Source organism: Lepus europaeus, chromosome 5, assembly GCF_033115175.1.
Source record: "Lepus europaeus isolate LE1 chromosome 5, mLepTim1.pri, whole genome shotgun sequence".
Classification (NCBI taxonomy): Eukaryota; Metazoa; Chordata; class Mammalia; order Lagomorpha; family Leporidae; genus Lepus; species Lepus europaeus.
The window spans coordinates 7,587,187-7,613,042 of NC_084831.1; the positions used below are offsets into that span (position 1 = coordinate 7,587,187).

Genomic DNA, 25,856 nt, shown 5'->3' on the forward strand with positions numbered 1-25,856 from the left:
CCGCTGTCCTCTACGCCGGGCGGGAGAGTGGGTGGGCTCACAGCCCTGAAGACCAATCGGCAGGCAGAAGAAAAAGATGGACTGGAACACAGACCAATAGTAATGAAGGAGAAGTGAAGCTTCGGGACCGGCTTCTCCAGAGGGCGGGGACTGTTCAAATAGACAAACCGGGCGGCCAGTGCCAGGCGAAAACAGCATTAGGTTCGCTCGGGAGAACCAATCGCGCGCGAGTTGCCCTCAGTCACTTCCACTCACACATCCGGTGCATCGTTACTATGAGTCCCCTGCGCAACGCGGCTGGGGGCGGCGGTTCGTGACCCGGCGCGGTGTGCGCGGTGCGGCCGGGTTACCGCAGCCCAAGGCGGTCTTCTCGCTCTCCGGATAAATTTGACAGGCACGGGAAACTGTTCTGAGTTTCCTCACTCTCCAAGAATTGTCTGGCTCGCAAGATCACTCCCGAGAAACCCTAGCTAGGTTTTGACTGAAAAAGTAACATCACCATGAAAAAAAAAAAAAAAACTTTCAAAAATATCGACAGCAAAAATGGAATTTGTCTCACAGCTCTGTTTATTTTAGTACACACTGAAAATTCCTAAATCCCCCGCAATAGGTATCTGATTAATAAACAGGCATATGTGTTACGCAACCGTTAGTGATGATAGAGTAAATGAAAATTTGCTAAGAAGAAAAAGGCTTACAATTTGTTACAAAATTACAAATGATACAATGTAGTTGTACTATAACCCTTTCAAAATTTTCATATTATATATGTGTGTTTCTGTGGGGGAAATTCGATGGGTTTGGGGGACGCCTTTTTCCTATATACATTACCATCAATTATGTGTGTAATAAAATAAATATTTATTGAAGGAACGAAAGTTTCCATAAGATTAAACTGCCATAATAAAGAGATGTATAATATTCTGTGGCTAACAAAGTGCTTAGGCAGTTTTTGGTTTTTGGTTTTTGTTTGAAAGAGAGTTAGAGAGAGAGAGAGACAGAGAGAGAGAGGTCTTCTATCCGCTGGTTCACTCCCCAATGGCTGCAATGGGCAGAGCTGAGCTGATCCGGAGCCAGGAGCCAGGAGTTTCTTTCGTGTCTCCAATGTGGGTGCAGGGCCCATGGACTTGGGGCGTTCTCTGCTGCTTTCCCAGGTCATTAGTGGGGAGCTGGATCGGAAGTGGAGCAGCCGGGATTTCGGCACCCCTATGGAATGCCAGCATGGCAGGCTGGGGCTTTAACCCTCTGAGCCACGGCATGGGCCCCAGGAAGTTTTTTTAAAATTATGATTACAACTTTAGGTTTAGACTCTTTTCATGGATTTTGTGAAATCATTGTTCCTCTAAATTTCACATTTGTCATTGGTGTTCAGCATCTATTGTGTCAACCATTACATTTTTCTCCTAGCAATATATTCAGCTCAAATTGCAAGTGAGTTATGTCAATCAAGAAAATCTTGCCCCACCTCTGCCCCTTCACTACTTATTTTCTTAGTTTCTTGTGTATCCCTAGATTTTCTTCATGCAAATACAAGCAGATATGTGTCTACACATATATATTCTTATTTTCCCCTTTCATTACACTGCATGTACTCTTCTACATTAAAGCTTTTAAAATACATCTTGGAGATTTTCCTATCTTTAAAAAATACATTATTTATTTGAAAGGCAGAGTTACAGAGAAAGGGAGCCCTGGACAGAGGGAGTGAGATCTTTTATCTGCTCCCCAAATGGTTCACTCCCCAAATGGCCACAACAGCCAGGACCATGCCAGATTGATTTCAGGAGCCTGGAATCTCATCTGGGTCTCACAAGTGGATGGGAGGGACCCAAGTGCTTGGGCATCTTCCACTGCCTTCCCAGGTGCATTAGTAGGGAGCTGGATCAGAAGTGGAGCAGCTGGGACTTGAACTGGTGTGTATATGGGATGTCAGCACTGCAGGAGGTGGCTTAACCTGCTGCACCACAGCACCAGCCCTAGATTTTCCCATCTTTGTAGACATAAAACTTCTTTGTTCTTTTGTTGCTGCTCTTATAGCTATATAATATTCCGCACAGATGTTCCTAGTCCCCTTTTGATGGACACGTATAGTTTCCAAATTTTCTCTATTACAAATGTGCAGTGAATGCCTTGGTTCATATGATCATTTTATTCCCTGGCAGTTATACCAAGATAAATTCTCAGAAGTGGGATTACAGTGTCAGAGGGTAAATGCAGGTGTCCTTTGGATAGCTATGGTCAAACTGATCTCTGTAAAGGAGGTACCAGTTTTCACTCCTACCAGCAATATATGAGATTTATGCCACCCAACGATGTGATGAGACCCCATCTTCTAATTAATAATTAAAGATGGTTTTACAGCAACAGTCATCAGTGCATTTGTAGGTTTCTCTTCTGTTGACAAAAAGGTTTCTCATCCATTATGTTAAAATAATCACTAACATCTATTGAGCATTGACAGTATATCTGGAATTTTGGAGGCCATTATAGAGTAGTGGTTAAGAGTAGCTTGGGGGCCGGCGCCGTGGCTCAACAGGCTAATCCTCCGCCTTGTGGCACCGGCACACCGGGTTCTAGTCCCGGTCGGGGTGCCGGATTCTGTCCTGGTTGCCCCTCTTCCAGGCCAGCTCTCTGCTATGGCCAGGGAGTGCAGTGGAGGATGGCCCAAGTGCTTGGGCCCTGCACCCGCATAGGAGACCAAGAGAAGCACCTGGCTCCTGCCTTCGGATCAGCGCGGTTCGCCAGCCCCAGCACGCAGGCCGCAGCAGCTACTGGGGGGTGAACCAACAGAAAAGGAAGACCTTTCTCTCTCTCTCACTGTCCACTCTGCCTGTCAAAAAAAAAAAAAAAAAAGCAGCTTGGAGTATTCCTGAATCTGAAACTTGGCTCCAGCCTTTAGACGCCTACTTCCTTATCTGTAAAACAGAAGACTATAGTACCTACATAGGAAGGCAGTGTGGCATTAAACCCTAGTACAGGTGAAGGACCCAAGGTGGTACTTGGCGCATGGGGACAGCAATAAATCCTGTCACTGTGTTCCGGGATGTTTCTATAGGGCAGCTTCTGCTGCTCCCCCTTGGGTAAACTGAGGTACAGCACTTGGGTGCTGGAGTTAGTAAGCCACAGAGTCAAGGTTTTAGAATGTGGGCCCAGAGATTGTGCGCCGTGCCATCGTGGGACACTCGGATTTGGCTTGTATCACAAGCCTGTGCAGCTGGGATCTGGGACGGTCTGACTTAATGAGTTTTCTGACTTGATGCTGATACAAAAGCATGCCCTACAACATCCGCTTCTCATTTTCATAACAGTGTTCAGTGTATCATATGAATTATTCAGCATTTCTCTTCTTCTTATTATTTTTTTTTGACAGGCAGAGTTAGGCAGTGAGAGAGAGAAACAGAGAGAAAGGTCTTCCTTCCGTTGGTTCACCCCCCAAATGGCCACTACAGCCGGCGCTGCTCCGATCCGAAGCCAGGAGCCAGGTGCTTCCTCCGGGTCTCCCATGCGGGTGCAGGGCCCAGGGACTTGAGCCGTCATCAGCTGCATGGGAAGTGGAGCAGCCGGGACTCGAACCCGTGCCCACGCTGGATGGCGGCACCGCAGGCGGGGGCTTTATCCCGCGAAGCCACAGCGCCGGCCCCTACCTGGCCTTTTGACTTAAGAGATCTTCACCCTGGGATGGGTTTATCGGGGAACCCACAGCGGAGGGGCGGCCCCCGTGTTTTCACAAAGCAGATACAGTAGCCATGAATGACTCCAAGGTGTCTGCACGCAGTAGGCGCTCGGTAAAGGCTTGCGCCCAGAGGAAAGGAGCCAGCCTAATCTGGGCAAGTTAAAGCCCCGGGTTAGGCACGGCGGGCGAGGCCGCGGCAGCTGCGGAGCCGCGGGAGAGGCGCTGCGCCCCCGGCCCGGCCCGGCCCGCCCGGCCCTTCCGCGCCCCCGGCCCCGGTTTCCGTGCGGACCTCGGGAGGCCGCGCACAACATGGCGGCGCCCGCGGTCCGGACGAGGAGGGGGCCGCAGCTCGGCCTTGGGCTGTAGCGCGGGGCCGCGGGCCGGCGACTGGCTTTAGCAGAGTGAGGGGCCGAGGGTCGGGGCCCCGAGGGGCGCAGGGCCCGCCCGCCCGCCATCGCCCCGGACCCCGCCGCCTTCGCCGCCCGGCCGGGCGTGGGACCCCGGGAAGGTCAGGCGCGGCCGCCCCGGCGCGGTGGCTCGCCTGCACGGTTGACTTTTCGCCCGCTGCAGCGTCCATGGCGGCCTTGCCGGTCCTGGGGGAGAAGATAAACATCCAGGCCGGCGAGACAGCCGCTGCCGGGGGCAGAGACCCGCTGGGCGCCGAGCGCCCCGAGGCGGACGGCGCGCCCCGGCGCTCCTGGAGGCACAAGTGCGCCTCCTACGTGCTGGCCCTGCGGCCCTGGAGCTTCAGTGCCTCGCTCACCCCGGTGGCCCTGGGCAGTGCCCTGGCTTACCGGTCCCAGGGCGCCCTGGACCCCAGGCTGCTGGTGGGATGTGCGGTGGCCGTGTTGGCGGTGCACGGCGCCGGCAACCTGGTGAACACGTACTATGACTTCTCCAAGGGCATTGACCACAAGAAGAGCGATGACAGGACCCTGGTGGACCGCATCCTGGAGCCCCAGGACGTTGTCCGGTTCGGAGTCTTCCTCTACACCTTGGGCTGCGTCTGTGCGGCCTGCCTGTACTGCCTGTCGCCCCTGAAGCTGGAGCACTTGGCTCTGGTCTACTTCGGAGGCCTGTCCGGCTCCTTTCTGTACACGGGAGGTAAGCACTGTCTGCTGGGCTGCCGGTCTCGGCGGCTTGGACGCCTGCAGGGGTTCAGGTGGCTGGGTAGACATTAGCCGGTGTGAGCACGGGACGCCAAAGAAAGTGGGCATTTTTGTTTGTTTGTTTTTTTGACCTGCAGAGTGGATAGTGAGAGAGAGACAGAGAGAAAGGTCTTCCTTTTTGCCGTTGGTTCACCCTCCAATGGCCGCTGCGGCCGGCACATCGTGCTGATCCGAAGCCAGGAGCCAGGTGCTTCTCCTGGTCTCCCATGCGGGTGCAGGGCCCAAGGACTTGGGCCATCCTCCACTGCACTCCCTGGCCATAGCAGAGAGCTGGCCTGGAAGAGGGGCAACCGGGATAGAATCCGGCACCCCGACCGGGACTAGAACCCGGTGTGCCGGCTCTGCAAGGCGGAGGATTAGCGTGTTAAGCCACAGCGCTGGCCAAAAAGTGGGCATTTTTGTGTGTTGGGATGGGGAAGCAAGCCTTGGTAGGAAGCAAACCTGCATTACACGGCCAAAGCCTTGTCTTGCATCAGTCCGCTGGTTGCCTTTGTCCTGACCCTCGGGCGGGGAGGGCAGTGCAGGGCAGTTTTTCCACCCTGTGCCAGGGGAGCTTTCGGGTCCATTGGAAGTTCAGGGAGGAAGTTTAGGAATGCCCTCCAGCCTGCGGTATGCCAGAGGGGGTGTCTGGGGGTGCAGGGTGGGGGTGGGGAGGCCGAGGGCCCTTACCCAACTCTATGAAAACTCTGGATGCAGACTGGGCTGTCAGTTCTTTCCCGGGATGCCCGCCTGGCCTGTCACGTGTACTCGTCCTTAAGCTTGGCTAGCGTGCTTACTGCCACGCCCTGTCTCACATCTGAATTCTTGCGCGAAGGCCAGAACCTTCTAGCAGCTGTCTGCTGTAACAGAAACTGCTGGCTGTCACAGGGACGTCAGGATTCTTTTCTGAATTGGACCACTTTACCTGGAATCCACGAGTGAATGGGTTGAGAACAGTGAGAACATTCCCCTCAGGGGTGTTGGGTGTGGCTCAGCTGGGAGGGTACTGAAGAAGTTCATGGAGAATGGAGTTAAAAAGTAGCAGGTAAAGCCACTGCCTGCAGCACAGGCATCCCATATAGGCGCCAGTTCGAGTCCCGGCTGCTCCACTTTGAATCCAGCTCTCTGCTATGGCCTGGGAAAGCAGTGGAAGATGGCCCAAGTCCTTGGGCCCCTGCACCTGTGTGGGAGACCTGGAAGAAGCTCCTGGCTCCTGGCTTTGAATAGGTGCAGCCCCGGCCGTTGCGGCCATCTGGGGCATGAACCAGCGGATGGAAGACCTCACTGTCTCTGCCTCTCCTTCTCTCTCTGTGTAACTCTGACTTTCAAATAAATAAATAAATCTTTTAAAAAGTTAATTTTGGTGCAAAAAAAAAAATTTTTTTTTTGACAGGCAGAGTGGATAGTGAGAGAGAGACAGAGAGAAAGGTCTTCCTTTTTGCCATTGGTTCACCCTCCAATGGCCGCCACGGCCGGCGCATCGTGCTGATCCAAAGCCAGGAGCCAGGTGCTTCTCCTGGTCTCCCATGCGGGTGCAGGGCCCAAGGACTTGGGCCATCCTCCACTGTGCTCCCGGCCACAGCAGAGAGCTGGACTGGAAAAGGAGCGACCAGGATAGAATCCGGTGCCCCAACCGAGACTAGAACCCGGTGTGCCGGCGCCACAAGGCGGAGCCATCCATACACGGAAACTTTAGGAAGTTTGTGGAAAATGTGTCTTATGAAAAAACTAAGGATGGATTGCAGACTTTCTGAAGTCACACATGTACATACCTTTTCTTGATCCTATGCCACAGTTGCAAATTTTAGTGCAATTAAATCTAAAGAGCTCAAAATCAAAGCGAGTAATTTTGACTTAGATTGCTGGGTGACTTTTTTTTTTTAATATTTATTTATCTTATTTGAAAGAACTACAGAGAGAAAGAGAGAGACAATAGAGAGATTTTCCATCTGCTGGTTTACTCCCCAGGTGGCTACAATGTCATAGACCGAGCCAGGCCAAAGCCAGGAGCTAGGAGCTTCCTCCAGGTCTCCCACATTGGTGTCAGGGTCCCAAATACTTTGGCCATATTCTGCTGCTTTTCCCAGGCCGTTAGCAGGAAGCTGGATCGGGAGTGGAGCAGCTTGACGCTTTGTCTGCTGCGCCACAGCACCGACCCCCTGGTGACTTCTTGCCACAGCCTGGTGGAGATGATGGTGGGCAGTGGTGATGTAACGAGCACATGTTTGTGCCAGGCACCACCGTATGTGAACATGGCAGTCACAGGTCCCTGCCCTCGTGGAACCGTTAGATATTATCATGGGGAGAGATGAAGTGAAAATAGTAAATTATTGTTAGGATGACCCAGTGTCCTGATTCGCTGGGGACTGAAGAGGTCCCCAGGCTGTGGTACCTTTGGAGTTAGAACCCGGGAAGCCCCTGGTAAACCAGGATGAGTTGATTGCCCTGTTCTGGAATACACACGCACATCTGTTTTTTTTTTTTTTTTTTTTTTTTTTACAGATAGAGTTAGGCAGTGAGAGAGAGAGACAGAGAGAAAGGTCTTCTTCCGTTGGTTCACCCCCCAAATGGCCGCTACGGCCGGAGCTACGGCAATCTGAAGCCAGGAGCCAGGTGCTTCTCCTGGTCTCCCATGCTGGTGCAGGGCCCAAGCACATGGGCCATCCTCTACTGCCCTCCCGGGCCACAGCAGAGAGCTGGACTGGAAGAGGAGCAACCAGGACAGAACCCGGCGCCCATACGGGATGCCAGCGCTGCAGGTGGAGGATTAACCAAGTGAGCCATGGTGCCAGCCCGAGCGTGGATATGCTCTAAGAAAAGCTTCGTGTGGCGATTTTGTCCTTGTGCGCACATCGCAGGGTGTACTCGCACAAACCTGGACGGATACCTCAATCGCTGTGGCCTCCTGATGCAGTGGAGCGATGTGGTGAGCATGACATGGACGCTTGCTGGGTGGAAGTGGTGCACGCCAGGGCCAGCATCGTGCAGTGGACTGAGCTGCCGCTGGCGACACTGGCATCCCGTGCCGTATCAGACTGCCGGTTCTGGTTCCCGCATTTGCTTCAGATCCAGCTCCCTTCTAATGCTCTGGAAAGGCAGCAGAGGATGGCGCAAAGGCTGGGGCCCCCGCCACTCGTCTGGGAGACCCAGGTGGAGTCTGGCTCCTGGCTTTGACCTTTGGCTGTTCGGGCCATGTGGGGGGTGAACCAGCAGATGGAAGATCTCTCTCTCTGCTCTCCCTCTCATCTGGCACTCTGCCTTTTAAATAAATAAAAATCAAATGACTCTTAATTTTTTTCCAATAAAATAAAGATAGAATTGTGTAGTAAGCAAAGCCATGGACTGTACATGGTCACTGCTTATCATATCCAGCACATGTACCGTAGGTTATTGCGTGGGCTATACTGCCCTGTGACCAGCAGCGCAGACAGGAGTGTGTTGCACTGTGACGACAGGGTGATAGTGTGAGGACCGCTGTGATGGTGTTACGACAGCTACAGCATCACTAAGTGGTAGGAACTTGTCAGCTCCATGCAGTCGTGTGGGCCCCGCCGTCGGATGCGCTGTCTGTGGTCTGAACCTGGGTGTGCAGGGCCTGACTGTGTATGAGAGGTGACAGGTGCGGTGGGGAAAAGTAGGGCAAAGGAGGGGGCAGAGCTGACCCTGAAGCGGTTTGATCAGGGTCGGCTTCATCACAAAACCACTGCTTGAGCTGGAGCGGAGGGGGTGAGATGGTGCTGGCAAGATGGCCTCCGGGGGCTGCGTTCTGGAGAAGGGCACAGCGGAAGAGTGAGCAACAGCGAGGAGTCCGGTGTCTGCGTGAGGGAGAGGACAGAGGGAGGTGAAGCGAGAGACGCACGACTGCGGCGCGGAGGGAGCCACGCCGGTTACCTGGGTCTCGTAGGCCATTGGTCTTTACCCGGAGGTGGAGGAGCCGTTGCAGGGTTGTGTGCAGAAGTGTCGTGCTGTGACTTTTAGAGAATCGCTCTGGCCAAGGTATTGAGAACAGATAAGGGGATGGGGCAAGGGTGAAGACCAAGCAGGAGGCTCTGGAGGCTCAGGAGAGAGATGCTGGGTGGCTTGGGTCCAAGTGGAGGTAGTAGAAGCGGTCAGATTCTCTCCCTCTCCTTCTCCCTCTCCCCCCCACCCTCTGTCTCTCTCTCTCTCTCTCTCTCTCTCTCTATATATATATATATATAAAATATATTTATATATGTATATAATTTAAGTTGTGTTTGAAAGGCAGAGAGAGACAAAGATCTTCCATCTGCTGGGTTGCTCCCAAATGCCTGCACCATCTTGGCCTAAGCAGCCAGAAGAATGGAATTGATGTCTTCATGTGAGGTAGAGAAGGTTGTGGAGAGAATAGGACATCAGGAGATTAACTTTGGATACCTTAATGCCTTTGGATCTCCGAGCAGAGATGTCGGGTGGATAGCTGGAGGAGTGTGTGTGTGTGTGTCTGTGTCTGACTGTAGGGACGAGATCTGAGCTACACAGAGATATTTGGGAGTCACGTAGATAAGATCGTGGGACTGGTTGAGGTCATCGGAGGAGAGAGGGTTGGGAGAAGGGTGAGGGGGACCAGGACTGAGCCTGGGATGCTCCAGCGTGAAGAGGTGGAGGAGACTGAACCTGCGTCCAGAGGGGTGAGGAAGCGAGAGCCTGGCCTCCCAGCCACACTCTGTAAGTCTGGGCCGTGTACCCTCAGCGGGGGGTGGTGTGAAGGGACGCGGCCTCCCTGTGAAGGTGACGTTCAAGTGAGACTTAAGGAAGTGGCCAAGGGCACTGGAGGTTTTTTGTTTTGTTTTAAAGATTTATTTTTTATTTGTTGAACAGCAGAGTTAGAGAGAAATCTTCCATCTGCTAGTTCACTCCCCAAATGGCTGCAGCGGCCAGAGCAGGGCCAGGCCAAAGCCAGGAGCCTGGACGGTTTATCCATGTCTTCCACATTGGTGGCAGGGCCCCAGGTACTTGGGCCATCTTGTGGTGTTTCCCAGGTGCATTAGAAGTGTCATTTGTCTTTTGCTTTCTTGCCGAGTAGCATTTCATCGTGGGAATAGACCCAGTTTTCTCATCCTTTCTCCTCTTCAGGGCATTGTGGGCTGGTTGGATTTCCGTGTTTTGAGTGAATGGTCATGTGTGGCTCCTTCTCTGCGTGTCTATTTTCCTTCCTCCCGGGTGAAGGCCTGGAGCTGGAGTTGCAGGGTGCTGGGTGATGCTGGCTTCTGGGAGAAGCTGCCGGGCTGTGTGCCGCAGTGGCTGCGTGGCTTCGCGGGCCTGCCAGTGACACCCACAGTCCCAGCGGCTCTGCATCCTTGCCACCGTCTGGATTTATGTTGTGACAGAGTAACCGACACTGGCTGTGGGGGCTGAGGAGGGAGCGGAAGAAGAGGCGCAGCCGGTGCAGAGCCCGCTGGGGCTGTGCTGGGAGCCTTCCTGCCTGGCACCTCCTCTGGGCAGGCCACACCAGACCTGGAGCAGGCGCCCTGCTGGAGGGCGTCGCCCCAGATGGCCGAGCCACAGTGCTGGGGTGCGGAATGGGCTTGCCGGCTGTGCCTGTGCTGCCCTTCCCTGGGGACCCTTGGCCCTGAAGAACCAAGGGTGGTCGTTCAGCACCAGTGAGCCCCAGCCACGGAGGTGCAGGTGAACGTGGGCTGAGCGTCGCTGCGCTGTTTTAGATCCTCTGCCGTCTGCTGTGACTTACGCGTTACACTGGTTGGAGTACTGTTCATCACCCTGGAGTTTTGTCTCCCGATCTGAGGCTGCACCGGGTGGCTTGGTGGGATCGGAGCTTTCCCAGGCCTCTGAGGCCTTAGGCGTGTGGACCCCTCCTTCCGAGGCCACCTCTCATCCCCTCCAGACTGCTCCTCCGGTTCAGTCACAGTGGGAGGGTTTCCGGACCCCAATTCAAGGGGTTTATTACTGGAGCTCTGTGCCATGGTTGGGAGCCAGGCAGGAGGCCCCGCCCTCATGGGAAAGGCAGATTGCTGTCATCGGAAGTGAGATGAAGAAAGCTTTGGAAAGTGGCCGTCAGTGTGCCCTGGGAACATCACGGGACCAGACGTGCTTCAGGGGCACAGAAAAGCTCGCTCTTAAAAATTTATTTGAGAGGTAGAGTTACAGACAGAGAGAAAGGTCTTACATCCACTGGTTCACTCCCCAGTTGGCCACCACGTCCATTGGAGCTGGGCAGATCTGGAGCCAGGAGCTTTTTCTGGTGCAGCGACCCAAGCACTTGGGCCATCTTCCACTGTTTCCCAGGCCACAGCAGGGAGCTGGATCGGAAGTGGAGCAGCTGGGATACAAACTGGTGCCCATATGGATGCCGGCGCCGTAGACAGAGGCTTAGCCTACTATGCCACAGCACCAGCCCCAAGCTCTCTGTCTTGAAGAGTGAGTTGGAGTCATCCAGGCAAAGGGGAGGGGGTGTCAGAAGACCCCCAGGAACTGAAAGCTGTAATAGAGAGAGCAAGGGAGCTCAAGGTGAGAGAGTGGGCCAGGAGAGGGCGGGGCCAGGAGAGAGGGCAGGGCCAGGAGAGGGCGGGGACTTTACCTTGGGGACTAGTTGTTGGTAAGGGCCTGGAGAGAGAGCGGGGACTTCTACCGTGGGGACTGGTTGTTGGTAAGGGCCAGGAGAGAGAGCGGGGACTTCTACCGTGGGGACTGGTTGTTGGTAAGGGCCAGGAGAGAGGGCGAGGACTTCTACCGTGGGGACTGGTTGTTGGTAAGGGCCTGGGGCGTCTGTTGGGGGAAGGAAGGAAGGAAGGAAGGATGTTCAGATGCTGGCCTTAGCACCACTCTGACTGCAGGGGCAGGGCAGGTTGTGAGAAGACAGGAAGCTGGAGCCCCTGCTAGGGTGGCTTTGCAGTATTCCAGGCCCACGATAACCATGGCTCGGGTTTGGGGAGGGAGTGGGAGGGCGGGTTGTGGCATGGGGAGGGAGAGACCAAGCAGGTTTGGAAGCAGTGGGGTAGACAGACCTTGCAGTCACCGGCAGACAGGAGCAGGAGTTCCTGGTGATTCAGTTTAGCCTTGTGGGAGCCAGGGCACAAAGCAGCAGGTGCCCTTGGCTCGCTCTCGCTGTTTCACTCATTGCTTCGCGCAGACCACTGGGGACCCTGCAATTTCATTGTGCGTGTATGGGCTTTCAGAACTAGAAGATGCCTCCAGGGAGTGTGGGGGGCGGAGGCTGGGGCGGAGACCCTGAGCAGGTGCTCCCAGAGGGTCTTGCGGGGGCTGGTGAGGGGTGAAAGAAACTGAAGACTGGGATGTTAGACCTTTTCAGTCCTGCCCAAGCCCCTCCATTGAGCTCCAGGTAGCAGGAGTCCAGAATTTTCCTGGGGTACGGTAGGAGTACAGACTTGGGCTTGAACCTGGGCAGGTGGACCCGGACCCTAACTGGGTACTCTCCAGCCATGTTATTGAAGACAACACCAGGGTTTGCTCTGGGGTGGAGGGAATGGAATGAGTGCCCGCCCTCCCGGTCTGAATCACCGTCCCCAGCCAGGCAGCCGTCGCGCAGTCCCTCAGTTCCCAGCCCTTGATCTCACACCGGCTCTCTGGGTTTTCTGGCTGCAGGAATTGGATTCAAGTACGTGGCTCTGGGAGACCTCGTCATCCTCATCACCTTTGGCCCGCTGGCCGTGGTGTTCGCCTACGCCGTCCAGGTGGGGTCCCTGGCCATCTTCCCGCTGGTCTACGCCATCCCCCTCGCCCTCAGCACCGAGGCCATCCTCCATTGCAACAACACCAGGGACATGGAGTCCGACCGGGAGGCCGGCATCGTCACGCTGGCCATCCTCATCGGCCCCACCTCCTCCTACATCCTCTACACCGCGCTGCTCTTCCTGCCCTACTTGGTCTTCAGCATCCTGGCCACGCACTGCAGCATCAGCCTGGCACTGCCCCTGCTCACCATTCCCGTGGCCTTTTCCCTCGAGAGACAGTTCCGCAGCCAGGCTTTCAACAAGCTGCCCCAGAGGACAGCCAAGCTCAACCTCCTGCTGGGGCTGTTCTATGTCTTTGGCATCATCCTGGCCCCAGCGGGCAGTCTGCCCAAACTCTGAGGGGTCCAGCAGCTGGCCCGTGGCACAGCCACCTCTCTTCGAATGGATTGAAGTCAGGAGTGCCCACACAGGGAGTGCGATTTGCCAGTGGGAGTGTTTTTATATTGTCCTTATGTTCTTAAACACAATCAGTTGGGTTTTTGTTCATTTTTGTTTTTCCGTTTTATAGGCGATCTTGAAACCACGCTGGTATCGGAAGAGGGCGACCCAGACGCGTGGTCCTTGTTTTACTTGTAGTTTCCACTAGAGGGCGCTGGCAGGTCGCTTTACAGCGGAGCAGACTGAGCTCCCTGCTCCAGGCAGGGGGTCCTGAGGGTTCGTGGACGCCAGATCTTGGTCTTGTGGACATGGTGATGGTTGGCGCAGGCCCTCTTAACAGTCCCTGGGGCTCCCGGCTTTTTGTCCCAAGTGTGAGCCCCCTGATTTGGCCTTCATGTCCCCTTTCACTCACCGCCACGGTGGAGGAGCCCTGTGGGATCACCCTGCAGCACGACAGTCAGGTGAGGCCTGGGAGCAAAGCCACCCAGCCTGGAGGCGGCCCAGAAGATCACTCCGCTGCTGGGTGGAAGCCAGGGGACTGGCGGGGAGGACCCCGTGTCCTCGGTCCCTGTCAGGAGCCCAAACTGCAGATTCAGCGCCGTCCTCGCTGGCTGGGCTCTTCCTCCCCATCACCTCTCCTGTGCTCCCCTCCGCCCAGCCTCCATCTCTGCCGGGTTCCTGTCTGTGTGTCTTCCCTGTAGAGCCAGGCCTGGGCAGCAGCTCAGCGGCCAAGTCAGGGACCGCTGCTGCTTTCCAGAGAGCCCCACGGCGGGCAGAGCAGGGCCCCAGGGGGTGAACAAGCCAGCAGACACAGCGCCCAGCCCCATGCAGCCAGAGCGCCAGGCCCTGCCCGTGAAGGAGCTGGAAGACACGCGGTGTTGACCCTGCTCCCCCAGAGCTGCCGTGGCCTTGGGCAAACACAGTTGTGGCATTAGAGAGGTCACAGGCCTCCCCGGGGGTGGGGGGTCCTATGGGGACTGTGGCTGCCGTTCACCGCGCTGCCTGCACAGTGTGATTCCTAGGCTAGCATAGGTCAGTGGCATTGGGTCCAAGGCTGAAGTAGGTAGAAGCCGGCATCTCTCCGGTGTGATGACAGCCGTCCCGGCGGGAATTTCAGAATTTGGTATAAGAACTCGGTCCTTGAGATCCAGCAAATTGTGATTTGGCTTCTAGAGTTAGAATTGGTCAGTGTACTCAGAAAAACATTTGGAAATCGCAAAAACTCCTCTCTTAGAAGGTTTGGCTGCCAGAGCCACGTCCCCTGACAGACGGGCAGAGGATGACCCCCTCTGCCCCGCCTCCAGGCACCGCTTGGTGCTCCCCAGTCCTGCATCAGGGAAGCTTTCCCGGCCTCTGCTCCGAGTGGGCTCCCGGCGGCCACTGCTGTTGGGGCTGCCGGCTGCTGCAGCGGGCTCAGTGCACATCGCCATGCCATCTTCATGTATGAATGTTCCCGAAAGGCCAAATTTGGTGCCAGGTTTTGTAGGCAGGTCACCATGATTTGTATTCTGTCCTCTGATTCAATGAAGGTCTTCTTTAGACTTGTGAATTTAAAAAAAAAAAAAAAAGGCAAACATTCATCATTGGTCTGGCTTCCGGTTATTCTGTGTTTTCTTCCTGTTTCTCTTACTGTTGGGTGGTGAGCGTTGATTCGTACATCTCAGCGAGATCAGTGTAGAGACCTTGGGACAGGCGGGGCGGGGCAAGGGCACCCAGCTCCGCTGGTGAACTTGGGTAGGGTTGGGCGGATTTAGTGGGCTTTTCTGAAAAGGCGCTTGAGACCGCTTGGGTTTGCCGAGAGCCAGGCAGCCGTCAAGGCCAGGTTAACCTCACTTCCCCTGTCCACTCCACTTCCATTTTCCTTTCTTCTTGATGAGATCCCCGTGCTGATAGGTGGAGAACACACAGTGGAGTGAGTGCTTTGGGGTGCAGCTGGCTGTTTGACAACTTGTCCTTGTGAACGAGGCAGCCAGGTGGCAGGGAGAACAGGGTGGTGAGGTGAGCCCCCGAGAGGCCCAGCGAGCTGTGGGAGCCGGTGTCAGTGGGAGGGGCCTCGGTGCCTCTGCTCAGCCCGATCCAGACGTTACTCATGGCTGGCACGAGGCAGCCGAAATCACGGGTTTGCTGAACCTTGGAGGGAGAGCTCAGAAAGCGGCAGTTACGGTGCTGAGACGTCAGAAGGCTGCTTCGACAGGTCAGGGGAGGACGGGGCTGTACACTTGTCCCCCAGCTCAGCAGCCTGGCGTTGGGAAAGCCCATGGCGCAGGTGTTGGGCTGGGTGTTAACAGCTGGAGCTCGCCACACACGCCTTTATTTCTTGGAGTCAGACGTGTCCGGGGCCCCGGTCAGCGAGCTGGAAATTCAGCTTTCCCGCCTGCGGGTCCCCTCCCGTCTTGCAGCGGCCTCCCAGGGCTCCGGGCGTCCGTGGGGCCAGCAGCCAGGGCACTCAGCTGGGCTCTTGCTCTTCATTGTCTGTGAGGTCGTCCCTCTGCTTCTGCAGGTCAGGGCTTGGCCCTGGAGACTGGGGCTGATGGGGCCACGGGTGCGCGGGGCGCTGGTCCCTGCCTCCCATCCCCATTCTTCCCGGTCTTGGTGAACGGTTCTCTCTGTGATCCCCCATCCACGTCCCCTACTCAGAGCGGTGCCCTCCTCCCCGACCCTTGGCAGGACCTTTGTAAGCTCAGAGTGGGGAAGAAACAGTGACTCCATCCTGTGTCACCCATCCGTCACTCCTGTGCTAAACCCAAAACCAGAGCCTGGGCCTTGGCCTGAAGCTCAGCTTGAGTCAGTAATGAGCGCCAGCTTCCCAGAAGGTCAGTGTGATCCGGGGTGGAGAGAGCTGGAGACAGCGTGTGGAATGAGGCAGGCACACGTCCTGGCCGGTCCGCACGCCGTGGGCGGGGCGCGTCCTGAGCAGTGTCTTCCCTCCTGGTTCCTAGATAGCGTCACCATGGCGATGGATCCAGGGACTTGAGTAGATGCGATACACGTGGCTTTCAGCAAGGCATTGGAGAATATGAAGTGCGCCGTGGGCGAACAGAGGAGCTGTGCAGGCGTGTTGGTGTGCACATGCTTGTGTGTGCACGTGTGCTTGTTTTGTGTCAGTAACGGCTGCGTTAAGATCATACGTTTCCGAGCATGGGAACAGCATTTTAAGGACCGAATTCACAAAAACGAATCTTGTCCCGAAAGCCACCGGCTGACACATAAAGACCACGGCAGCAGGGAAAGCGGACTCGGGCTGACCGGAGGACAGGGACGGGACGTCAACAGGCAGGCTGAGGACGAGTGGGCGGGAGTTCTGTGGCCCCAAGTTTCAGCTCCTCGCTCCTCAGGAAGAACTTTCTAGAGAGAGAGCGGACTCGGGAGGTGGGATGTCCAGAGGCCCAGCAGGTGGTGGGTTCCCTGTGGCTGGAGGTATTCAAGTGAAAGGATGAGCCTTTCAGGTGCATTAAAGGGAGGTGTCAGAAGGAGAGGGGTCGGAGGAGGGGACCCTAAGGGCCTTCCAGTCCTGGGGTTCGGTTGTCCTCTTGTTGTGGGGTCCTGTCTCAGGCCCCTACGGTTGGGGGAACTGGGTACAAGGCACAGGTCCACCATCCTGCCCATTGTCAGACGCTGCCTGCCCATCACAGCGGGCTCAGCTGTGACTGTCATTCCTTTCTGTAAGATTTTAGGTGCGCACACACATGCACACACACGCACACACACGTGCACATGCATGCACGCACACACACGCACGCACACGCACGCACACCCCACACAGAGCTGGTCTCACCCTTGAAATCAGCTTGCAGTGAGGGGGATGACGGCTCTCTCCCTGCAAGCCCCCAGGGCGGCTGTGCTGCTAATGGACTGTCAGCCTCTGGCGGTCCAGGCTCCAGGCTCCAGACGTCCAGTCGCCAGCTGGTGTCAGCGCCGCCTCCGGCGAGAACTGCTCTTGGGCCCAGCCAGTTGACATTTGTGATTTGCCCTTCCTCAGATGGGGACAGCCAGAGTGACAGCTGGAAGCCACACAAACCCAGTCGGGTCCCTGCCTGAGGCCGTGGCAAGGGCTGAGACCAGCGCATCAGTAGGCTTTCCTGGGTGGGGCAGTGAGGGTCCTGCCCACCTGCTCCCAACCAGCTGGCTCAGGGGAGGTGGTCCCACTGGGGTGGGCAGGCTGCCCCTGGCTGGTGGCTTTCCAAGGTTGGAAGCAGAGAGCCTGAGACCCAGTGGAAGAGATGCGCAGGCTGGGGGAGAAGCAGTGCCGCAGGTCTCCTGGGGCTGCCCCCAATCTTGATTGACACGGGCCAACTGTAGAATAAACACTGACAGCCACAGGGTTGCTGGGTGGAGCTGGTTGGGAAGGCTTCCAGGAGGAGGTGAGGATGAGCCATGATCAGTTTCCAAGAACAGGTGGCTGCAAAAGCTGATGGTTCCCTTGGAAACCTGAGGTGTGGTGGACGGCTGTCCACATGGCTGCCGGAGAGAGCGAGGCCGAGTCCTTGATCGACCTCCCCGGCTGTGCAGCCAGACACCTGGAGCGTTGAGGCAGCTGTGCGAGGGTGCTCTCCCCACTGCCAAGCTCAGAGCCTTCCAGGACGACCCCTGACACCTTCCTGCTGAGAAGCGAACAGGAGGGGATGGTGGGGCTGTCATCAGCCAGGGCTGCCGGTCCCTCATCAAGGTGAGCGTCCCTAGGAGGTGAGGCATGGGGACAGCCTGTGAGCGAGAGGAGTTCACCAGCCAGGGAGAGCTGGGCGGGGGGGAGGAGTCCAGACCCGGGGCAGCCCAGGGAGTGCACAGAGCCACTCCAACACCCATGAATGAGAAACCCCACACACACATACACACACAGTGCCTGTGCCGACGCCAGGCGAGTCAGCTGCCACCCTCTGGAGCCTTCAAGCGACACTTCCCCTGGCTGGGAGCCTGCTCTGTCCCAGCAGGGCGTGGGATAAACAAGGCAGGCCCCTGCCCTTAGGGACTCCCACTGAACAGGAGCTCGGTGAGCGGGGCACCTAAATTATCATGATGCTATCCCGGGTGGCAAGGGGGCGGGGTGGGGGAGGAGAGGTTAATTTCTCCATGCCCGGTTGTTTTAGACCCTGGTCCATTCCCTATCTGTGGGTAGAGCCTCTCTCCCAGGGATCTGCTGGCTCTGAGCCTTGGGGTCTGACAGCACTGGGGGCAAGCCCCTGCGCTGTCCCTTGCGCCTGGATGCTGTCATGATCCACGCAGCCTCTGTGAGTGTCCAGTTTGTGGTTCAGTGCAGTGGTGTTCGCGTGGTGGGTGCCTTGTAGTAGGCACTTGTCCTGGGGTCCCCTTCCTCTGTTTCCTGGGGCATGGTCTAGACTGTAGATGCTTTTGTGCGGCCTCGGACTCTCCTACCGAAGGGCAGAAGACCCACAGCCGGCAGGACTGCGTTCTTCACGTCCCTGGCACATGCACTCACTCACTCACATATGCTCCTGGAGCGCCTGATACGTGCCAGGCACGGTGTTCAAAGCTAAAACTGGAAGCGGAGCAGGATCAGGTCCCTGCCCCGAGGACAGGAAAGAAACAGCTGTGCCGCCGTCTGAATGTTGGTGTCCCTGCCCCCCGCCCCACCCCCACATTCATATCTTAAAACCCAACTCCCAACCTCCAGCCTGGTGGTGTCAGGAGGTGGTGACTGTGGGAGGTGATTCGGTCACCAGAGCAGAGCCCTCATGAATGGAGTTTTTTTAAAAAAACTTATTTTTGTTTTATTTGACAGAGGTAAAGGGAGACACAGATAAGAGATCTTCTGCTGGTTCATGCCCCCAGTTGCCTGCATCAGCCAGGGCTGGGCCAGGCCAAAGGCAGGGACCCAGGTGCTTGAGCCATGGCCTGCTGCCTCCCAGGTACACATTAGCAGGAAGCTGGATCAGAAGCGGAGGAGCTGGGACTTGAATCAGTCCCTCCGTACGGAATGTGGGCGTCCCAAGTGGCATCGTAAGGGCTGTGCCAAACACCCACCCAGAGGGCAGCCTGCCCCCGTCACCCTGGGAGAACGCAGCTAGGAGGTGCCATCCGTGAACCAGACGGCGGGCCTCCACCAGACTCCAGGTCTGCCTGACCCCCAGCTCCTCCTCGGCCCCCAGAGCCCTGAGAAGCAGAATTCTGGCTGCGAGCTTTGTTAGAGCAGCCCAAACGGCAGTAGGCACTGTGTGTGTGTGTCCTTCACTGAGTGGCTCCACGCCAGCACCAGTGCGGGGCCCTGTGCAGCCCAGCTGCCGTGGTCCCCTCGGGAGAGCTGCTGAGGTCTGGCTCCTTCCCTCCGAGGCCCGGGCTGAGATTTGGTCTCCAATGCAGCCGTGTCTGCGTGTGCGGCTTCCCCTCAGGAAGGGGTTTGTGCCGGGTGCAGGAAGCGAAGGCAGCCCCGCGGGAAGGAGTTAGCTGTCGTGAGTGCGTGAGGAGTGAGGTTCAGCCTTGTGGTTAAGACACCTGCTTCCTGCCAGTGCAGACCCCGGGAGACGCAGGTGATTGTTCGAGTACATGGGCCCTGGCTGCCCGCGTGGGAGACCTGGATTGGGTTCCAGGCTCGTGGCTTCAGCCCCAGCCTACCCCCCCAGTCTCTGCAGGCATTTGGGGAATGAACCAGCAGAAGGGAGTTCTGTCTGTCTGCCACACACACACACACACACACGTATAGTATATATATGTGTGTGTATATATATGTGTGTATAGTATATATATGTGTGTGTATATATATGTGTGTATAGTATATATATGTGTGTATAGTATATATATATGTGTGTGTGTATATATGTGTGTATAGTATATATATAGTATATATATATGTGTGTGTATGTATATGTGTGTGTGTATATATATATATATATATATATAAAGTGAGTTTGGCTTCCTTGGCTTCTTGCCTCCTCTCTTACTGTGTTGTGACACAGCCTGAGGCCCTCACCAGAAGCCGAAAAGATGCAAGCTCCATGGCGTTGGACTTTCAGCCTTCAATACCCTGAGCTAAATACCCTTTCTCCCTGACAATCACTAGTGCCGGCTCCTGTGTTCAGCAGCAGGAAGTGGGCTGAGACCAGACGCACCTGCTTGTGACGATGGAAGAGGTGGGTCCTGGCCTCGGGGCCAGCCCTCCTCAGGGTGGCTTCTCCTCTGAAAGCTTAGCAGCTGGGGCCTGGCTGTTGACCCAGCGCTAAGGGCACGTTGGCTGCAGAGGGACATGTCCTGACCCAAGGCTTCCAGGGGCCTGTCCCGCAGAGGGCTCCCAGGTCTGATCCAGGTGAAAGGGAGAGGGAACATCTCCGTGGGGCGCTGGCAAATTTCACCGAGAGCAGAGCACCCAGAAACGGAAGACTGTTTCACCAGAGTTGTTCCTGTATATTAAAAATGGCCTGGGGCTGGTGCTGTGCCATAGAGGGTAAAGCCGCCGCCTGCAGTGCCGGCATCCCATATGGGTGCTGGTTCAAGACCTAGCTGCTCCATTTCCAAACCAGCTCTTTGCTATGGCCTGGGAAAGCAGAAGATGGCCCAAGTCCTTGGGCCCCTGTACCTGCGCGGGAGACCTAGAAGAAGCTCCTGGCTCCTGCTTGCAGATTGGCCCAGCTCTGGCTGTTGCGGCCAGTTGGGGAGTGAACCAGCGGATGGAAGACCTCTCTCTCTCCCCTCTCTTTGCCTCTTCCTCTCTGTAACTGCCCTTCAAATAAATAAATAAATAAATCTTTAAAAATAATGGCCTGTGTGCATGTGTGCACTTGTGTATGTTCAGGGGCACTCGCACCCCCCCCCCCCACTCCCCAGGGTATTCAGTAGGCGTTGAAAATGAAAGGAACCCGATGCAGTGAGTGACACCTTCTGAGAACATCTCAATTACCAGATCACCAGTCCCCGTGCAGTCCAGGGGCTGCGAGCCAGTGACAGCCCAGCGCTGTTCCTGGCCTTGCCCTGCCAGCTCGGGAGGCAGGTCAGGCTGGGCTGCCCTGCTGAGGAGGGCAGGGACCCGGAAGGGGTGAGGAGCACGGAGGATGGAGCGGCTGGGAATGGCCTTGTGGGCCCGGCCTCTGCCCGAGGGTGGGGAGGAGCCCTGCTTCCCTAGGGGTGGCCTGACTCCTGGCCGGCTGGGGGCGGAGGCAGCTCTGCCCTGGAAACACAGCTGTGGAGGTGGGCAGCCCGCCTGACCGTGGTCACAGCGAGTGCCCCTGCTCTGGACCCAGGCGGCACCTTGGGGCCCACCACGCCCCTGTCCGGAGAGGTGCGCACCGGCTTGTTGCCAGGCTGAGGGCACCTGGCTCAGGGTCACCCTGTCCGCGCCCTTCAGACCCTAACTGCGGCGGCACTCCGTGGGTTAAAAACCTCTTCCGTACTTTCCCTCTCTTTCCTGGGGGAGGGATGAGTTTTTTTTTTTAAATATAAATCTCATTTTCAATTTAAATCTCTTTTCCAGCGTTGAAAGAGCCGCAGCTGCCTCTCTTTGTCTTCCTCTCCCATTCTCTTTCCTGCCCGCCCTTCCTTCCCCTCCTTTAACCCTTTCTGTGCTCCCCCTGTGTGGGACCGGCTTCCCTGGGTATTGGCAGGGTTGAGGGGCCCCCCTCCCAGAGGATTGAGAAGGGTGGGTGATTTTGTCTGCTGGAAAGCACCTTGACCTTCCCAGGGGCCTGGGGTCGGCTGCAGGCACCAGCAGCCTTAGCCAGAGTCGCTCACGGAAAGGCACCGAGGGGTCACCAGTTCTCTGCCCGCTGACCGGAACCAGCACGCGATTGCAGCAATGCCGCGACTGAGTTACGATGGACAAGGAGCCTGAGGCTCCTGCAACAGGGGAGGCGGCTTGCCCTCAGTGTCCCCAGACAGGGGAACAGCCCAAGGTGGCAGCGCTGGATAGAAGCCAGGTCCTTTGGCTTCCGACCCAGTGCCCTTCACACTTTGTGCCGTGGACCAACGTCACATCCCTGCTGTTAGCCTCCGACAAGGCAGGGGAGAGGCGGGTTGGCCCACCTGAGGCTGGCCTGCTCCTGAGACCCGCGGCAGCTCCCTCTCCCGGGGGCAGACAAGGATCCACGCAGCAGGCAGGAGATCACCTCCCCGTGGAAGGAGCCATGCCGGTCGCCTCTGTGGCTGTGGGACTGTGCTGACGCGCGCTCCGCCCCCAGATCTGCACTGTCACCGGCTTGTTGGAAAAACAGATGTTATTGTCCCCTGTCCCTTTGTCCCTAACTGGCAGTTCAGCGCAGGAGCGGGAATGAGAGACAAAGGCAGAAGCGAGTCACTGTTTTGGGCTCACGTGGGATTTGGCACAGAGTGGGTCAGGGAAGGCCCCCTCCCCTGACTGCTCCCGGGACAGCTGTGGGGAGCAGCAGCCTGGACCCCAGGGCAGGGGGTGCTGAGGCTTGGTTATTATTATTATTATTTTTTTTTGACAGGCAGACTGGACAGTGAGAGAGAGAGAGACAGAGAGAAAGGTCTTCCTTTTGCTGTTTTTTCACCCTCCAATGGCCGCTGCGGCTGGCGCACCATGCTGATCCGAAGGCAGGAGCCAGGTGCTTCTCCTGGTCTCCCATGGGGTGCAGGGCCCAAGGACTTGGGCCATCCTCCACTGCACTCCCGGGCCACAGCAGAGAGCTGGCCTGGAAGAAGGGCAACCGGGATAGAATCCGGCGCCCCGACTGGGACTAGAACCTGGTGTGCCGGCACCGCAAGGTGGAGGATTAGCCTGTTGAGCCGCAGCGCCGGCCTGAGGCTTGGTTATTGAAGAGGCGCCTTCCTTCTCTCTGAGGTCCACCCCCTGGACTGGACCTTGCCCTGTGGCTGGAGGGGAGGGAAGGGAGGCGGCAGCTTCTGCCCTTCTGCCGGGACTCCTCGGGTTTGGAAGACTGGACAAGGTCAAGGGCAGATGAGGTCAAGGTCTGTTGTTCCCTTCTTGTTTGGGGTCCCTTCCCCTGTTTGCTCCTTGGCTGAGCGCCTTCTCCAGAGCCTCGCCCTACGTGGGCAGCAGCTGACTGGCCTGCAGGTACAAGGTCCTGGTGGCAGGACAGCCCCTGCCCACGCTCAGGTCAGCGTGGCGTGGTTTCACGGGCACTCTGAAGCTCTCCTGCCCCCACTAGCTCTGCCGCTGTCCGGTGCCTCTATTCCACCATCCCTCAGGATTGCTATCCTTGCTAAAATGCCCGCGCACCATGAGGCTGCTCCCACAGAGGGGGAGGATCCGCCTGTCACCACGGGGGGCCAGAGGATCAGGGCCCCAAATCACTGCTGCGCAATTCTGCTCTCATGGAAGAAGGAGGAGAAGAGAAAGGGCCAGCCCCTGGGCCCGATCCCCTGGAGAGGGGGCTCTTCTAGGGGCTGCATGGGGGAGTTAGGAATGTAGAGGAGCCCTGGTCGCCTGCTCTGCTTTGAGACTGGCAGAGAAAGCAGGGACCTCCCAGGAACAGCCCCGCCCTCTTGGCCTGGCCGAAGTGGGGGGGTGTGCACTTTTACACTTTGCTGACCTCCAACACTGGGAAGCTTGGTGACTGAGCCAGGGGTGCCCCCCTAAGGACTCCCTGCACATCTCAGAGTATTCCTGCCATTCCCTCCTGTCCCACCCCTGCCGTGTCACCTTGCCGCCCCCTGCTGGGACCGGGGGCCTGGCCCACCCAGACAACTGTGCTGAAGAGGAGGGCAGGAGGCGGGGAAGGCCCTGTCCCACCAGGCTGCACCTGCTGGGTTCTGGGGGCTGGGAGCTGGGGAGGGAGGTGCCCTCTGTCACCTCTGCCTGTTTAATATTCACCGCCTTCTTCACCTTCCTGTAACAGAGCTTCTGAAAAAGTCGCATAATACAGCCCGTTAGGATTCCTCTTAGATGCTTTCCATAAAGACAATCATTATTATCCGCGGTGATTCTTAATGGGCGCGCAGAGGGGCGGGGGCAAGGCCGGCCCTCCAGCCAAGGCCTCGGGTCCTTGGGGCACAGGAGCTCGCTCCCGCTGCAGGGAGCACCCGGGAAGGGGCTGCTGTGGTGTCTCCTAGAGCCCCCCCCTCCATCCTCTCTGCGTTCAGCCAGCTGTCCTGCCTTTGCAGGAACCCAGCGTCCAGCCACCTGCCCCCTCCCCTCCCCAGGGCACAAGAGGTTGACTAAGGAACATGTCCAGGAAGGAGTGGAAGGAGACGGAGACTCCTGAAGCCCCTGAGACAGGCTGAGCTCCGGTGACCCCACCTCCACCCACCTGCCCCTGCCCCCAACCCCCTTCCACCACCTGTCCCTGCCCCACCCCTACTTCCACCCACCCGCCCCTGCCCCTGCCCTCACCCCTGCCCCCACCCACCTGCCCCTGCCCCCACCCACCTGCCCCTACCCTCACCCCTGCCTCCACCCACCTGCCCCTGCCCCCACTCCCAGGCCTGGACCTGGACCTGGACCTTAGCACTAAGGTGGACACACTGGACTTAGGATGGCGCGGCCATGAGGAGCTGGACGGGCAGCCAGGACTCCTCATCCAACTCCAGCATCACCACAGGCAGTGACTGTGTCTTTTTTTTTTTTAAAAAGGATTTATTTATTTGAAAGGCAGGGGAAGAGAGACAGAGAGAGGGGGAGAGAGAGAGGTCTTCCTCCCACTGGTTCACTCCCCAGATGGCCACAATGGCCGGAGCTGCACCGATTTGAAGCTAAGGGCCAGAGGCTTCCTCCAGGTCTCCCATGCTGGTATGGGGGCCCAAGGACTTGGGCCATCTTCTACTGCTTTCCCAGGCCATAGCAGAGAGCTGGGTCAGAAGTGGAGCACCCACATGGGATGCCAGCAGCTTTACCTGCTATGCCACAGCGCTGGTCCCAAGTGACTATGTCTTAATCACCTTCTCCATCTAGGACTACACAGGTACACACACACACACACACACTCACACCAGCGCAGGACTTATCTATGGTGTCAGGGGTCAGGAGCACAGGTGCACCTGTCACAGGTGCATTGTGGGCCCTGATGAGGCAGGTGCGTTCACTCAGCTGCGACTCGCTGAATGGCACACACAATCTCAAACTCTTCCGATCGGAGCTGTAGCTCGGTGAAAGGCGTTCCTTGTGACGCAGAGATTGTTGGGACTTGCCCAGAGTTAAATGACCTTCGTTAGAAAGGGATGGCACCGGCGGCAGAGGGCCACGGCTCGTCCACAGCAGTTTTCCACGTGGACCACGTGGGAACGTGTGGGTTACACTTGCTTGTGAGAGGTCCGCTTTTGTAAGCATGTGTGCACCTGCTGAGATGGATACCGGCCGGTGTGTCTGACGGGCACAGCTCACCTAGGGGAGGTGACCCAGAGGCATTGCCCGTGGCGAGGACGTCGGACGAGGCAGGACTAGGCCCTGGGCACAGCTTGATTCTTCCCTCCACCTCCTGTCCTTTTGCTCGGTGTGGAACGTGGCTGCCACCCCAGTCGCTGGGATGCACGTTTCTCCCAGCCTGTGGGGGTGGGGCGGCAAGTAAAGGTCTTGAGGAGTGAGACCACCGCCTGTTGGTATGAAGGTGCTCATGGCAGGAGGGGCCCAGAACCTGATATCGAATCAGTTACCTTGCACCTGTTGGCCACAAGCCCCCCGTGCCTGGTCCACAGCTCTTTCCCATGTGCCTTTGGCCTACTCTCTCACCAAGGGGTGGGGCCTCTTCCTCTGCTCTTGGAATTGGGCCCCATCTTTTGGCTTCCTTTGGCCAGTGGGATACGGCCAGGGGTGATACTGGGTGACTGTGAGAAAGGAGTTCAATCGGGGAGGGTGAGAAGGCCGAGAGAACAAGGGGTCCCTCGGTAACTGGACATTTTCTCTCTTTCTTTTTTTAGAATTATTTTATTTATTTGAAAGAGTGTTACAGAGAGAGGTCGAGACAGAGAGAGAGGTCTTCCATTCCGCTAGTTCACTCCCCAAATGACCACAACGGCCAGAGCTGAGCTGATCTGAAGCCAGGAGCCAGGAGCTTCTTTCAGGTCTCTCAC

General features: G+C 56.9%; 1 protein-coding gene across 2 annotated transcripts; it reads left to right on the forward strand.

Moving 5' to 3' along the window:
- Positions 1-4,014: 4,014 nt before the first annotated feature.
- Positions 4,015-14,498, forward strand: UBIAD1 (UbiA prenyltransferase domain containing 1). 2 transcript variants are annotated; one of them, XM_062190436.1, is made up of 2 exons: positions 4,015-4,777; positions 7,324-8,151. In XM_062190436.1, exons 1-2 carry the CDS (start codon positions 4,249-4,251, stop codon positions 7,338-7,340), a joined length of 546 nt encoding a protein of 181 aa, XP_062046420.1. In that variant the 5' UTR covers positions 4,015-4,248; the 3' UTR covers positions 7,341-8,151. The 2 variants fall into 2 exon arrangements, with proteins under 2 accessions (XP_062046420.1, XP_062046419.1); XM_062190435.1 differs by lacking the exon at positions 7,324-8,151 and adding an exon at positions 12,403-14,498 and having other exon boundaries at positions 4,179-4,777.
- Positions 14,499-25,856: the final 11,358 nt, after the last annotated feature.

Excerpts from the sequence above, each read along its gene's own strand:
- UBIAD1 (XM_062190435.1), top strand. The coding sequence starts at position 4,249 with ATGGCGGCCTTGCCGGTCCTGGGGGAGAAGATAAACATCCAGGCCGGC. Across the intron at positions 4,778-12,402 it reads CTCCTTTCTGTACACGGGAG|GAATTGGATTCAAGTACGTG; the intron begins GTAAGCACTGTC and ends TTCTGGCTGCAG.